General features: G+C 42.1%; 2 protein-coding genes across 2 annotated transcripts in view; one reads left to right on the top strand and one right to left on the bottom strand.

Moving 5' to 3' along the window:
* Window positions 1-16,569, top strand: part of LOC148436381 (uncharacterized) — a 381,341-nt gene that overhangs the window by 98,160 nt on the left and 266,612 nt on the right. The window lies entirely within an intron of this gene.
* The window catches only part of LOC148436385 (uncharacterized), a 155,132-nt gene that overhangs the window by 117,410 nt on the left and 21,153 nt on the right, over window positions 1-16,569 (bottom strand). The window contains exon 11 of the mRNA XM_088464952.1: window positions 1,012-1,016. Coding sequence (XP_088321078.1) covers window positions 1,012-1,016 — 5 coding nt within the window. The remainder of the gene's footprint in view (window positions 1-1,011; window positions 1,017-16,569) is intronic.

Below are 16,569 nucleotides of genomic sequence, written 5' to 3'. Positions count from 1 at the left end.
AACCTTTTCTCATATTTACTCTTTCATTTTGTTTGTATACTAGTGAGCTTAAGCGCCCACTGATAACGTGTAATATGCGGATTTAATAACATGGGATAAAATGGGACTATATTGTATAAAAGTATATAAATATGACAAGTATATTGTTGACTATTAAATGATTGAAAAATAAATTGGAATACAGTTTATGAGCAAGATATATGGAAGTGGCTTTGATGATAGGGATAATAGAATACATGAACATAATAGAAATAGGTGTAATATGAGCCCAGCTCCATCACTAGCAGGTGGAGAGATAGAGAAAAGGTTTAGGAAGGTGAAAAGATCTTGTCCTGGGAAGGAAAATTAGATTTTATTTTTTTTTAAATAAATGTGTTCTGGTTTATTATCATTTAATTTATTTTTATTTTTTACTCTGTATAATTATATTTACTGCTGTGGATGCTGTATCTGTTTTTTATCATTTCAAATTATAGTAACCATGATGTTTATGTAATGTGTAGATTCAATAGAATCTACACATTACATAGAATCTACCTATCCCCTGGCGGCGGGGATAGGCAGCGGTCGAAAAGTCGCTTCAGGCCTCCCGGCGTCGATCCCCGCCCCCCAGGGCATCCACCGGGGGGCGCCGCGCGGCGGGGCGGGCCTGCACCTTGCACACTTTCTATGACTGTGCCCCAGTGCAAAAAAGCAAGGACTATAAAGACATGGTTTGATGAGTTTGCTGTGGAAGAATTTGACTGTCTCACACTGAGCCCTGACCTCAACCCCATCGAGCACCTTTGGTTGAACTGGATTGGAGATTGCGAGCCAGGCGTTCTCGTCCAACATCAGTGTCTGACCTCATAAATGCTCTACAGAATGAATGTGCTCAAATTCCCACAGAAACCCTCCAAACACTTGCAGAAAGCCTTCTAAGAAGAGTGGAAGCTGTTATAAGTGGCCTATCTTCTGCATTAAAGTGAGTCGGGGTATGCAATATAATTTGCACCTTGGGGGGTGGTACACGTCACCTGTACAATATCCCAAATGAACGACTGAGCTTACTGTGTTCAGCATACAACACTACACATTGTTGGATCCTCTTATATATTACATGTATCTGTGATGAGCACACGCTGATCAGTATAATCCATCCATGGGAGAGAGATGGGGAATAATGACCTCGGGATGAGTAATATATATAAGGAACGTACAGTTACAGTCATTATCTGTAACACCATAATATACATCACATAGTCTATGTACCCTCACCAGTGACCACCTTGGCAGCGCCGCTCTTCAGCACTATACACATATCACATAGTCTATGTACCCTCACCAGTGACCACCTTGGCAGCGCTGCTCTTCAGCGCTATACACATTATATCACATAGTCTATGAAGGTCTGCGGGATGGATCTTGTAGTGTTATTAGGAGACAGCAGCCAGATCACTGAGGACTTTATTCCCGGCCCTTGTAGTGTAGATTTGTGGTGGTGACAATAATTGTCTCTCTGCTTTGTATTATTTATGCAGAACACACATTTAGTACCTTGTTGTTTTTTTTCAAGAAAATACCATTAATTTTCCTAAACAGGCCAAAAATAATCTCAAAATAGGCAAAAACATTTTTCATTGAATTGCAAGAAAGTGAAAAAAAAAATTAAAGTTTTTAATTTATTTTCTAACCACCACCATGAAATACTTTGTGGTTCGTGTGTCACCATAAATCCACCAAAGCAGCAAATAGCTGGATTCTACCCAGGGCCGGTTTTAGACATTGTGGAGTTCCCAGTTGTGCCCCCCTTCTCCCAAAATAAAGAAATAACTTTTTTTAGATGGCGTTCTTCTGCGTGCGCTTCTGGAAAGGGGGCATGTCCTTGCAGAAGACCCCTAATTCATCGCACTGTGGGGTGTGCCCAGCACTTATGGAGGTACTGGGCTTCCCCCAAGCTCTCCCCTCATGGCGAATAATTGCCATACGCAGTAAAGCGCCTTACACAATATGCCTTACATAATAATGGCCTTTATAACACATTATGCCACATGCAGTAATGCCCTGTATAATACATGCTACACGCAGTATTGCCCTGTATAATACATTGTGCCACACACAGTAATTCCCTTTATAATACATTATCCCCAAATCAAATTACGCCACACAGTAGTCCCTTATTCATGTTATGATACATAGTGGTGCCCCTTTTACACAATGCCCAAATTAGTGCCCCTTATACACAAGCCCACAGTAGTAGTGCCCCTTATACAATGCCCAAAGCAGTGGTGCCCTTCCACAATGGCCACAGTAGTGGTGCCCCCATTAGTAGTACCTGCAGTGGTAATGCCCACAGTAGTAGTGCCCCCATTGGTAATGTCCCCTATAATAGTGCCCCAATTGGTAATGACTCCATTAGTAGTGCCCCCTATAGTAATCCACCCAGTAATAGTGCCCCCTATAGTAGTGATGCCCCCAGTAGTAGTGCCCCCTATAATAGTGCACCCATTGGTAATGCTCCCAATAGTGTGCCCAGTGGTAATGTCCCCTATAGTAGTGCCCCCCGTAGTAATTCCCCCCAGTAGTAATGCCCCCTATAGTAGTGACTCCAGTAGTAATGCCCCCAATAGTAATGCCCCCAATAGTAGTGACTCCAGTAGTAATCCCCCAGTAGTAATGCCCCCTATACTTGTGCCCCCAGTTCTGGCACTTCTGAAAAAAATACAATTAAAATACAAACACAATACTTACCTTAAGCCCCGCTCTTGTGCCTGCTGCCGTCCGGTCCGACTGCGGCTCCATGGATCTATGGGAGAGACGTCATGACATCCCTCCCATAGTGCTCTCTGAGGGAGCCGGAAGTCAGAGCTTAGGAGTGAGCTCCAGCTTTCGTCTGCCACTGCAGGGAGGCAGCTAGTGGGGGGGACTGGCAAAGTTTTTGAAAACTTCACTTTAGAGACTTTAAAATATGCTAGCACCCATTTTGAAGTACCCCAAATTTGACAGGACTACTTATTTTCACATAAAAAATACTGCTTAATACTATTCTTCACCACTTTAACAAGGACGCTAATAACAAGAATATTAAACAACTTCAGTACCCCAAATAGTTTAATTAGGGCTATTGGAACACTTCTACATTGATCCCCAATGTTAGAGCATCTTTTTTGGGGGTTCAGGCTGATTTCCCCATTTCTGACAGCACTTTCCGCCTGTTCTGAATTCGCCGCCTGCCGTTTTTGTCTGGTTTGGAATTGAATAGGGCGAAAAGTGGGGGTGCGCATGGTAAGTTTTCGCATCCAAAACACGATGTCGGTGAAAAGTCTGGTAGGTGGAACTTTGTCGCAGAGGTAAAAAGAAATGAATATGGCCCTTTGCTTGGTAATGTTCCAAAGCCATCATCATAGTGCAGGAAACCTCATTAGTCAGTGACATTGGTGAACCACAATAGCCATCTAGACCTCCCTCACACATACACATGGGAAACTTGTGGGATAATTACTAACGACTGCGTCCACACTACACAAAGTTCTCCAGGTGGCTATATATGTAGCAAAAGCAGCTTCTATATGGGAAGGCAGCAGGACAGGGTAGGGGAATGGTGCATACCCTGGTATCTGTGGGCAATGCTTTCAGCTCATTATCAAATCTGTCCTGAAGGCATCACCTGTTGTCTACCAGTGGGAGTAAGACCGGGGCAGACAGGACCTCATGGTGCGGAGGTGCAGTGGAGGCTTCCACTTCAGTGGGGACCCTGACTGTTGCTGACGCTGGTGCGTGACTTTGGCTGTGGAGAATTACCCCCTGCGCCCCCCATTGGCTTACCTGCCTTGACCGCATTGTCCCCAGTATACACGGTGCCTGTGGTACCGATGGACCCCCTGGTGTATATATCTCGATTGAGATCACTGCTACTGATGCTCTACCCGATCCGAACACAGTAGACCTACCGGATCCTGGGTGCCGCTGGCCCCCCTCGGCGACTGACACTGCGACTGGCATCCTGGTCCTCCCATCTGATCTGTGCGGTGGTGCTGAGCGGGACAGAAGCAGATGAGATATCGCAGAGCGGCTGTGCAGTGGAGGCTTCCATTCAGTGGGGATCCAGACTGCTGCTGACATCGGTATGTGAATCCGGCTGTGGAGAGTTACCCCCCACGCCCCCTGCTGGCTCGCCGGCCTTGTCTCTGGTCTGCGCAGTTACTGAAGTATCGGTGGGGCCCCTTGGTATAAGAATTTCAGCTGATATCACATCTGCGGATGCCCTACACGACTTCAACTTAGAAGACCTACCGGATCCTGAGTGCCGCTGTCCTTCTCCGCAGCTGATACTGCGACTGTCATCCTGGCCCTTCCATTGGATCCTGTTATAGGCGGCTCCGCTCGTGTGGCTGACGGCTGGTTCCCTGTCTGGAGCTCAGAGGCAGGCACCCCCAGTTCCGGCTCTGACCTGCTGTCGCGACACGCCGGCTGCCTACTTTAAATGTTATCTGCCTGTAGGCTGACTGCCGGTGGACCTGCTGCTTCTGCCCTGCTGGTGGAAAACTGACTACAGCTAAAATGCTGCGCGGTCTGGTGTCCCAGGTGGCTCATCCGTTCCTTCCCTGCGGTGCAGTTGCCCAGAGATACCCATTTTATCCCCTTTATCCTTCACTCGGCGCTGTCTCCGGCCGAACAGATCATGGGGATTACGGCTGGTCCTGGCTGTTCAAAGTGAGGTACCTTCTGTGGAGTCTCAGTTTTCACATTGCTTGGTATTGGGGACTAAAAATTTGTTGACTCTCTCTGTCCCTGAAAAATCCTGCCATTTAAAGTATAATCTGTGTTATTTTTTTACACAACACTCCCACCTAGTGGTGATTCAGGATAAATTTGATTCCTGTAAGAAACTCCTTATTTGTATTATTTGCTATTAAGTACAGATAGGGAAATTATATTTTCATTTGCAAGTATTTCAGGATTATTGTTGAATAGGTTTTCAATAACAATACCCAGGAGTAATTTGAATAAATTTTTGTCCTTAATGCTGACAGATTGATCAAAATGTAATGTTATGCTGTTTATGAAAGGGGTATTGTAAAAACTTTAACTTGTAATCCAAATATTTTGTATATGTCACATTTCTAAATCTGGTGTATAGTAGGTGACCTCATTGTCTAACTTGGTATTATTCTCTGTGCTGGCCAACAGGGCATGGAAAAATATTTTCCCAAAGCCTCCTCATCCTCAGACACATCTCATACAGTTACCATGGGAAAGTCAAACAAGTCTACAAATAAAAATACCCCCTCCCCATCCCCCCTTGAGTCGCAGGATGTTGTGGGTCCCCCTGACCTCTCTGACTCTGGCACCATTCCCGTCTCCTCTTTACCCATGCTCGAAATGGCTGAGGCCATTGCCAAAGTACTAATGCCCCAGTTTGATAAAAGATTGGAGAGCACTGAAATGAAGATAGAGGCGGCTCTAACTAGAACTGATGCACATGCTGCTCGTCTAACCACATTAGAGACGAAAGTTAGTGACACTGAAGATAGAGTTCAAACAATTCAAGATGACACATCTCCCCATTCCTCCACTATTCAATCTCTGAAGGAGAAAATAGACGATTTGGAAAATCGTCACCGTAGAAATAATTTACGGTTTATTGGAATCCCAGAATCTTACAAGGGTCCACAGCTTCTTGATTTCATTGCTAAAGATTTACCTTTAGCCTTAGACATAGCAGATACACTGGGTACCCCCCAAATCAAGAGAGCACATCGTATAGGCCCTGAACGACAGGGAGACAATCATAGATCCCGTCCGGTTATAGCAAAATTTCTGGACTATCAAGCTAAGGAACACATTTTAATTGCCTATCGCAAGTCTAACTCTTTAATGGCACACTCCCACAAAATATTGATTTTTCAGGATTTTTCTGTGCTGGTAGCCCAAAAACGCAAAGCTTTTTCTGAGATTTGTAATTATCTGCACTCCCACAATCGTAGATTTGCCCTGCTATACCCGGCAAAATTAAGAGTATTTGAAGAGGGCCGTCCATTATTTTTTGAGGATCCCGCACAGGCGAAACGCCATCTTCTCCCACCTCACTCACCTTCTCGGTCACCCCCACCACCTTGATTATGGCCGGACTTATTAACTGGGCTCCGATTCACAAATTAATAAAACGTGATGTTTAAATCTGACCTGAAATGAGATAATATTGTTTCTAGTTATTTCTGATCTAGAGGCTGAACAAATACTGGAGTACGTACTCCTTATTAATACATTTGTTCAAGTAGATATACTCCACATAGGTCACCTCAATTTAGATTCATGTTTTCTCAGTGGTTGAACTGGGTTACAATATTATATCTTAGTTATACCCATGATACCCCTATTTCCTTTTTTTTTTTTTTTTTTTTTAGGGTAATTAAATGTTATTATATTTGTTTTGTATTTGGACATGTGCAGCCTATCCCAGGCGACACCTATCCTATTTACTTGTTGGAAGGAAAATTGAAAATTGGAGTTTTGTGAGGCAGTGCACTATGCATCATTGTTATTGTACCATTTTACTGTTTCATTTTTTTCTTCTCTCACTTTGAATCATATACAAATATTTGTTTTGTTACGTGTCTGACCCTCATCCACAGGCTTAGAGCTCATCCATTTTTTTTGAATGGCATTAAGAGATAGTACAGTCGCATCAGTGATAAATCCGTCTTCATCCCGTAGCCCAATTAGGTTAAATTTGGTCTCGTGGAACGTCGGGGGTCTAAACTCGCCCATAAAATGCAGATGGGTGACCACTCATCTCAAGGGGTTACATCCTGATATAATGTTTTTGCAGGAGACTCATTGGCGTACAGGGGACGAGGCCACTCTTCGTGCCCCTTGGCTAAATTCATGCATTGCAGCCTCATTCCGCACTAAATCTAGGGGTGTTGCCATTCTCTTAAAGCGGGGTCTACAATTCACTGTTTTAAATCAGATCGTGGATAGATATGGTAGATTTCTTTTTCTGGATGTTGAAATCTTACATTCTCGCTTTACATTGGTTAATATTTACGCGCCCAACACGGACTCCTCATCTTTTTTCCATCAATTAACTAAACTATTACAACAAAGAGAAAATTACCCTTTAATTGTAGGGGGAGACCTTAACACAGTATTAGATCCCCAAATTGATAAAGCTCCCCCACCAGCTAGACCAGCCTCTAGCACATGGCAGGTACTCCCATCTTTATTAACCGCATTACATCTTTCATATCCCTGGTGTCTATTAAACCCGACTGACCGCTCCTACATACATCTTTCGGCAGCTCACGGCTCTTTGACGCACATTGACTATTTTCTTTTATCCGATATTTTAATGTCCCATCTCCATAGTGCTCGAATACATGATATCACAATCTCCGACCACGCGCCTCTTACAGTGTCACTTACATTTCCATCGGAACCTTACCGTAATAATATATGGCGATTTCCTGCACATCTGGCCTCTTCAACTGATTTTCGATCTTTTCTTAAGTCAAAATGGTCGGATTTTGTTGACGATAATCTGGTTTAATGTGGGAAACCTCAAAGGTAGTATTACGAGGCCATATCATTAGCTACATGGCACAGCTTAAACGCAAAATGTCAGCTACTTGTTCCTCATTACGAGCGACAGTTACACAAACATTCATGGCCTATACCATGGACCCTTCATCTGATAAACTGCACCAATATAAATTAGCCCGCCAATTATTAGATTTCCTTCTTTCACAGGCGAAACATAGTCTAGAAATCTCTAAACACAAATATTATCACTGGGGCAACAAGACAGGCCGCCTTTTAGCAAATATAGCCAAATCTCGGAAGCCCAGGAATCATATTTCAGCAGTACACCACCCCACCACTAGATCTACAATTACCGATTCAAAGGATATCTGGTCACTTTTCACAAATTATTACTCTACTCTATATTCTCCCCAGTCAATTGACGTGGAACAACAACGGTTACTATTGGATGAGGCCCGTCTCCCTACACTCACTCAAGACCAATGCGACATCCTAGACTCCGATATCACTGATCAAGAACTTCGAGACACTATAAGAGCCCTACCTGCTCATAAAGCACCCGGTCCTGATGGTTATTCCGGTGACTATTATAAAATCCTCCAAGAGGACACCTCTCCACTACTCTTGGATTTATTTAGACATATTCATCGCCATTCCCCTTCACTTCCCTATTTTAACTCTTCACACACGATCCTTCTGCCCAAACCAGAGAAAGATCCCCTTTTATTAGGTTCATATCACCCTATAACGCTGTTAAACTTGGACTTTAAACTTCTCGCCAAAATCATGGCTACGCGCCTGCAACAAATCTTACCGTCCCTTTTAACAGACCATCAGTTAGGGTTTGTATCTGATAGGCATTCGGTTAAGGGTATTCGCACCGCTTTGGCTGCTATAATCGCCTCTAATGGAAACTCTCAAGCTCAGAACATGCTTCTTAGTCTAGATACACATAAAGCGTTCGATATGATACTCTGGCCTCATTTATTTGAAACTCTGACTCGCAGGGGATTTGCCCCATATTTTGTTAAATTACTGCGCTTCTTCTACCATTCCCCTTCCACGTCATTGCTGATTAATGGGCTGCATGGTACACCCATAGAACTAAGACGGGGAACACGCCAGGGATGTCCTCTTTCCCCCTTCTTTTCAACCTTGCCATAGATCCCTTACTTCGCATTTTACAACAATGGTTTGAATTCCGAGGAGTCCGGGTTGGTACACATAGCGTTAAATTGACTGTATATGCAGACGACATCCTTTTATATATCACAGACCCTCAACACACTCTACCCCTGATTATGTGCAAGTTTGAGCTGTTTGGTGACATTTCTGGCTTGAAGATTAATGAGGATAAATCACGTGCAATGTTTCTTCATCTCACTATCTCCACTCCTTCGTTGGGCTCGTCTTTTTCCTTCTCCTGGGCCTCCTCACATTTAGAGTACCTGGGCATTATTTAGCCTAAGAACCCTGCTCAACTGTACGATAAAAATTTAACACGACTGATTCACAGCATTACTGAGGAGCTCAGGGGTTGGAAACATTTGACCCTCTTGTACTTAGGTAGAGCTGCTCTCATTAAAATGATGACTTTTCCTCGTCTTTTATATATGTTACAGACATTACCCATTCCACTTACCACAAAAGATATCCAATTAATTAACAAGCTCTTCAGGTCATTCATATGGCAGGGTGGTAGGGCCCGCATTAGTCTTCGTAAATTATGTCAACCTAAATCTAACGGTGGAATATACTTTCGCAATATCTTGATATATAATCACTCCTCCTTGATGAGGTTTTTGGCTGATTGGCTAAACGATCAGGAAGTGTATGCCAACACATCCCTAGAATCACAATTCCTTCCCACAATGGCCTTAAAATATTTTTTACACATTCACGACCAAGAAGTTCCACCAGAAGTTCGTGATAACCCCCTGCTAATGACTACTAGATGCCTCTGGCATATACTGCGACATAAGCTCAATTTAAATGCTTATAAATCAATCCACCTCCCATTGCAGCGTAATTTAGAGTTTCAGGAGGGAGCAGCTTCTTATCCTTTCACGATTTGGAGAGTGGGAGGGGTTCACACTATACGTCATCTAGTAGACTTGGAATTGAGGAGACCCCTGGTGTTCTGTGAGGCAACTGACAAATTTGAGACCCTGCGAGCTTATCCTTTAGCTTACTTCCAAGCACAACACTATATAGCCTCCGTGATACAGACATTTTCAACAGCTGACTGGCAAAACCCGCTAGATCAATGTTTTTCGAGTTTGACACCTATCCATAAGGCCATATCCATCTATTACAAACTTCTCAGTGAAGATTTAGATCATAATCTGATTAGCCAAGGACTGCGCCAATGGCTGGCGCGATTCCCATCACTCACTATTACAGATTTAATACGTGGATTGACGAGGTCACAATCATTACTGACTGCTAGTGCATATAATGAACTTTTTCTAAATGTGTATCATAGGACCTATTTGTCCCCGCACAGGCGATATAAAATGGGTCTGATTCTCACGTCTGCCCTAGATGTGCGGGCGATGAGGCAGATCTCTATCATTGCCTTTGGGAATGCCCAGTAGTTCAGGGCTTCTGGAGATGAGTAAAATATGATGCAGAGACTCATTTAGTGAATTATGTGCCTTTTACCCATGAATGGGCTGTCTTGGGCATATTTCCAAGGGGACAAAGACTAACCCAGGGCAGCAGGAAATTATTACTCGCAATAATCGAAGCCGCAAAAAAGGCCATATTGCAAGAGTGGATACACCCAACTCCAATCAATTTTCCTTTATACAAGGAAAAACTAAATTTAATTTTTCGGATGGATTGGGTGGAAACTATGGGCCTGATTCAGACCCACTTGCAAGCGGCTGTCCGCTCGCAAGTGGGTCGATGGTGCGCATGCGCCAGACGCGACGAGCGAAGGACTTTCCTTCGCTCGTTGTGTCTGATCAAAGGGGGCGTGCTGTTGATGTTGATTGACAGCACGCCCCCTTTGGTGGGCGTGCCGGGGGCGTGCCTCCCAGACGGAGGCGTTCCCAAGGGAACGCCTAACGTCTGAAGCCGGCCCCACTGACATCACTAGTGATGTCAGTGGGAGTGATTTTGGCTCTGATAGAGCCAAAATCACTCCGGGCTTGTGGTCGAAAACCCTGACCACAGGCTTCTGGTCGCACTGGCGATGGTTGCGATGGTCAAGACCATCGCGATCATCATCCTGCACGCTCGTATGAGCTGTGGGTGGTGACCCACAGCTATACGAACGTCCAGGAGGACGCTCCATTTTTATGGAGGACGGCCCTCATTCAGAGTGAGCGCTCTGCTCAGAGTGTCCAGCTCTGAATGAGGGCCCATGTTCGATAAGGAAAAGAAAGCTGCGTCTTTTTTCGACACATGGGAGTCTCATAGCTACCCTGCCAATTTTCTTCACAATACCAGATCCATCATAGTATGCGACTGACACAGTGGTATGAGACTCGGGTCCTCTCGGGAGACCCTCTTATAAGGTTGTCTAGCGGGTGAGCGTCAGACAGTATTTTACTATTATTATGTTTTATATAATAATTTGTTTGTTTTTTTTAAAGTCTAATGTACTGAATACTTGTATGTAAGTCAATTGCTACGACAATGATTTGTACTGATTGATGTTACAAATTTTGTGTATGGTGTTACTTGCTTCCACAAATAAAGAAAAGTTTAAAAAAAAATTAAAATAATAATCAATGATCTGGAACCAATCTTTACATGTGGGTGGGTCACAGGAATTCCAGAGAATTGGGATGACCGCTTTTGCTGCATTACTTAGATGGCACAGTAAGGATTTCTTATAACTTAAGATAGACCCCCCTGTTTTGTGAGCTCCAGTGTCTGCCTAGGGATTCAGGAACAGATATCTATGTGTCTCAGGCTCTTGTTTTTGCTTTGGGTTCTATTTTATGAAATTACATGTCTAATGAACCTTTAAAAATGTATACAGACTATAGTCCTTATAGATTTGAATGTGAGAAATGCAAATGTGTTATTATTATTTAACAGTTTGATAATTGGTTTCTTTGGTTGGTATGAATATTGTCCCTTGATACACCTTGTGATCTTTTTACTTCCAGATACAGAATAAACAAACATAGAAGTGCCTTTTGTCTTTTGGCAGATTACCATATTGCTGGAGATTATCTCCAGACCAGAGTAGGAGAATTTTGGGATTTGTTTATAACTAATTTACCAGTCAGTCAATCTATATCCCAAAAGGTATGGTTACGGTTATAGTGTGCCCAGATCTACTAAGGATAGCCACCTTAGTAACAGAAAAAATAGACTGTCTGGTATTCATTCCCTAAGTAGGAGATACCTCATACAATAGAACAGGGTTTTGTAAATCCACAGAGAAGGGTTTTGTAACCCACAGAGGAGGGTTTTGTAAACCCACAGAGAAGGGTTTTGTAAACCCACATATATGGGTAATACAGACAGTAAGCACCTGTCCGACTGTCAGACCCCCCACAGATATGCGCACAGTTTTAAGTCCTGGGGTGACAGAAGCGATGTCCAAACTCTTTAAAAAGGTTGGCATACACAGAAATGGCACACACTTAACCCAATTCAATTACGACAGATACATAAGTCATATGGCCCCTACATAAAGAGTAACAAATTTGAAGGCAAACTTTGGAATTAAATAAAAGTGTCAGAACAGATCTTGTTAGAGATAGAGTCACAAGAAAAGGAATAAGAGATTAATTGTATGCCCTTTAAGGATTATTTTTAAGAGACACCTGTAAGGACAGTAGGTCCAAATTGTTCAGTGAAAAATGATATTGCTAAAAAGAAATAGTTATGCCCAATAGAGATTGTCAGGCATGTGATGATTTAGCATTGTGGTGCTGTAAATTGCAGAGTTTGTAGACTGAAGGTATCATATACTGAACCCAGAACAGATACCAGAAGTTGGGATGGGGATAAGAAATACATAGATCCCTGTAGGAAAAATACATGGAAGTGTGAATGTCCTCAAGTTAAATTGTGGAGAGAGATAAATTGTTTATGATATTAAATGTAAAAAGAAGCTATGAATGGGGATTAGTAGGTTTAAGAAGTAGATAACGTGGAAGATACATAAATTAATGTGTATGTTCAATAAAATCTAAATGTGATGTGAGATATTAAATATTTGAAGGTATGACATCATTGTTCTGGTCTTAGCCTTTATATGCCTAATTTACATGAGGCTCAGTGACAATCATTTTAAATGCTAAACAAGTTTTTTTTCTGAGACTTTGATCTGCTGTGTAAGTTAGTGACATCTGCAAATCAAAATTATTATTGTTTTTTGCTATTGGCTTTTGTCTCAGTACAATACATAAGTATGTATAAAAGTTCTCTGATTGTGGTATTATAAGGACGTAATTAATCTGTCACTGATTACTAACATCAATGTTACAAAATGCTGGAGAAGTGAGTGTAGAGGGTGTCATTATTGGGCTGATAGACAATGTACTGTCTGTAATATAATGAGAAAGGACAAGCGAGCACCACAGCCTATTTATGTTGTGCAATCATCAGGAAAGCCACAACAGTTAGCGCCATTTGGGCAAAATATTGGTGCACGTTTAATAAAAAAATAGGCTAAAAGCGTCACCTGTTGCTACAATGTTATCTAATGTTACACGTAGTCAAAGATCCCAAACTTATATGTAGAATGGTTTGTGTTTCCACTGCCCTCGTCTCTGTGAATCCAGTGCAGAACACATAGACAAGTATAGGAAGATAGCCCCCAGAGTCACATACTTCCCAATGTAACCAGTCTTAGTGGCCCACAATATACTGTATCCATCTGTGGCTGCTAAAAGTGTTATTCACTCCAAATTAATCTCACCAGAACTTTTGCTCTCCTCTGTAGTCCCGTTTCACTAGCCTGGATAGTGAAATACAGTATTTACCAAAGACAAATCCATTGCAGATTATTGTAAATAATGGTGTAATAGTCTCTGATGACTGCCCACTTAATCTGTTAGGGGCAGATCTATGGTCAGCATTAAATGCCACAATAACATACAAAGATGGGGAAGTGACTTAACTTCCAAACCAGGACTTCTTGGAAAAATAACCTTTGATACAGAAATGTACTAACATATCTCATTAATGTTGTTAACACTGAAAACTTATAATTAACTGAGATATTTGCTAAAGTCCCTGATATGTTATGGGCAAAGGGTAAAATGGATGTAAGGCTACTGCCCATCCAGCCCATGGAAAAGAAACTTAAAGCTACAAGTGCAAGTTAAACAATACCCTTTAAGACCAGATCAAGTGGCTGCAGTAACCAAACAGGTAGATAACCTGAAAGCAGGGTACTTAGGGAATGTCGTTTCAGTCGGAACTAGTTTTTTCCTATTAAAAGGAAGACCCCAATTCCAGATGAATTTCCCTATTTTAGGATGATTCGTGATTTAAGAAAGATTAATAAAAGGTTACAGCTTGATACATGGACTGTACCTAATCCGCACACCGTGTTGAATGGCATATCACCCACCTCACACTTTTACTGTTTTTCAATCCCAATAACAAAAGAAATCCAACTATTGCTTCTACACAGCAAGAAAAGCAATGTGCTTGGACTAGACTGCCACAAGGGGGTGCTACAAGCCCTAGTGAATACTCAGAGACAAGGTCATTGGTTTTAAAAGATTGGCTCCTGCCAGTGCAATCACAATCGTTATACAATATGTGGACAATTTACTTTTATGTGTTGACTCAGAGCAGGATTGTTTGCATGAAATAATAGCATTACTGAATATTCTGCACAGTAAATGTTGTAGGGTATCTAAAGAAGCGGGATACCTTCTGAAAATAAATGGTAACTTTTGTATGATGCATTAGAGGGACCTATACAACAGAGTCCGCTTTAATTAACACTTGAATGAATTGAAGTTTTTATGTTGTAGAACAAGACATCATTAATGCACTAGCATTAGCTGTACCTGAGTATAGTGAGCCTTTATACTGTTTTGCCATGGGTCTAACTCACATGCTCAGGGGGTCCTTGCACAATCACATGAAAACTCTCGTCACTTAGACCCTGTAAAGTGCTAACATAGTGTTAGGACACATAACCCTTATAGTACCACATGGGGTTATAAAGATCCTCAGTAGGGCTCAAACAAAGCATTTGTCTGTTGCTAGGATTACACAATATGAGGTAGTTTTGTTGTACAAGTAATGTCACTCTTAAAAGGTCTAGTGTTGAATCCTGCATCATTGCTCCCGCAGGTTTCAAGAGATACAAGTACAAATAACAATGACAGTGATAGTGACAGCATCAAGGAGGACACTGAAAATATACAATCATGATTGTGTTGAACTAATGAAGCAGGAATCATTGTCCTTATCTAATATTTCAGATGTTCCTATTGTAGATGCCGACCTTGCTCTCTTTGTAGATGGTTCCAGATACAATGTAGATGGAGTTACACACACAGGATGTGTTATCCATATCAGAGCACTGTCTACTGCATTCCAGTTACCCTAAAGACTTTCAGTGATAAAGATAAAAGCACATACAGGAGACACTACACCCGAAGCTGATGGCAAGAGACTGGTAGACCAGGCCGCACGTGCTGCTGCCATAAGTCACTACTCCCAGGGTGAGCCCACTTATGTGGTATATCCCACCCACAAGACTGACTTAAGTACCCTCATAAAGCAGAAAGAATTCCTGCACAGACAGGACAAGAAGACTATTTTGTGGGGCTCTCTTAAATGATGAAAGTTAATTGAATATGATAAGTTGATAAATTAAAACGTAAATTGTAATAATACTCTTAAAATAATAGTGCACAAGACACCAAAGAGAAAATAATAGTTGTAGTTCAACCAGAAAAGTATATATATATATATATAAATATAAAAATAGACAAATCTATACTAAATCCTGCTTGAGAGAGGGATAGTTCTTTCTACGACAGAAAAAGTGGGGCTAAAATATTCATAGAGCTATTCCTCTATCCCATATGTGAGGGAGAAAAAGAATAACATTTTGTGTATTCCAGCAAGCACAGGCAGATAGTACAATGTATTCTGAGTTATCTCTAATATAAAACCTTCTATTTGTGCAGAAAGATGATGGATAACAGTGATCATTAGCATATGACATTAGAAACCTATATCTTCTCTAATGCTATGCAGACAGCCTTATATCATGAATCCAATCACTATACAGAAAAGGCACAGTATCCTTTATAATGCGTCAATAGTTCTTGAGCAGTGTCACATAGAAATAAAAGTCAATTATATGCATGTTGAATACTGAGAGATTAATATATTGATCATTATCCTATGATTCATCAAAACATAGATAAGAAAAAGTTAAAGTAAGACACTGTTAAATATCTCTCCACTTCTGCTTTCACATGGGGGTAGTGCAAGCCATGTGATGAGAGAGCGAGGAGACTGGTGTCTATAGAAACAACAGCAATGATAGGGTGCGTTAAAGCTCTGCCAGGTGTTAGATGAGCCCAGTTACCATTTAGGGCATTGCAGGGCTTAAATGCGCCCAGGAGCAGTCAAACCACTACCACTACCAGGAGAGATAGAGAAGGTACCTGTCTGACCATGTGTATTCTGCACTATGAGAAGGGAATTCTGCGCTGTGCTCTGTTCCTGTCAGCTGAAGAATGCTGCGTGTCTGTAATCCAACAGGCAAAACCTGAACATCTGGCTCAGAAGAGTGTGTGCCTGAGGTGGATCGCGCAATGGCGGTTACGTGTCTGTGATCAGCTGTTAGGTGCCTGGGTAGACGCTGTGTGTCTGCAGCCCACAAGTAAGACGTCTGGTCCGGCTCAGGAGAGTGTAGCCTGCGGTGAATCTTACAGTGGTGGTCACGTGACCGTGAATGATGCGCATTTCACCCGGAGGCTTGTTCACAAAGGAATGCCCAGACACATTCTACCATTCCTTTGTGAACAAGCCTCCGGGTGAAACGCCTTTAAGTATTCAGAAGAGAAAATTACAGAATACTGTGAAGGTTTTTTT

This window comes from Taudactylus pleione, unplaced genomic scaffold (genome assembly GCF_031769625.1).
Source record: "Taudactylus pleione unplaced genomic scaffold, aTauple2 ptg001781l, whole genome shotgun sequence".
NCBI classification, from domain to species: Eukaryota; Metazoa; Chordata; class Amphibia; order Anura; family Myobatrachidae; genus Taudactylus; species Taudactylus pleione.
Note: the sequence above shows the minus strand (reverse complement) of the source record. Positions and strands in the feature narration are given on the sequence as shown.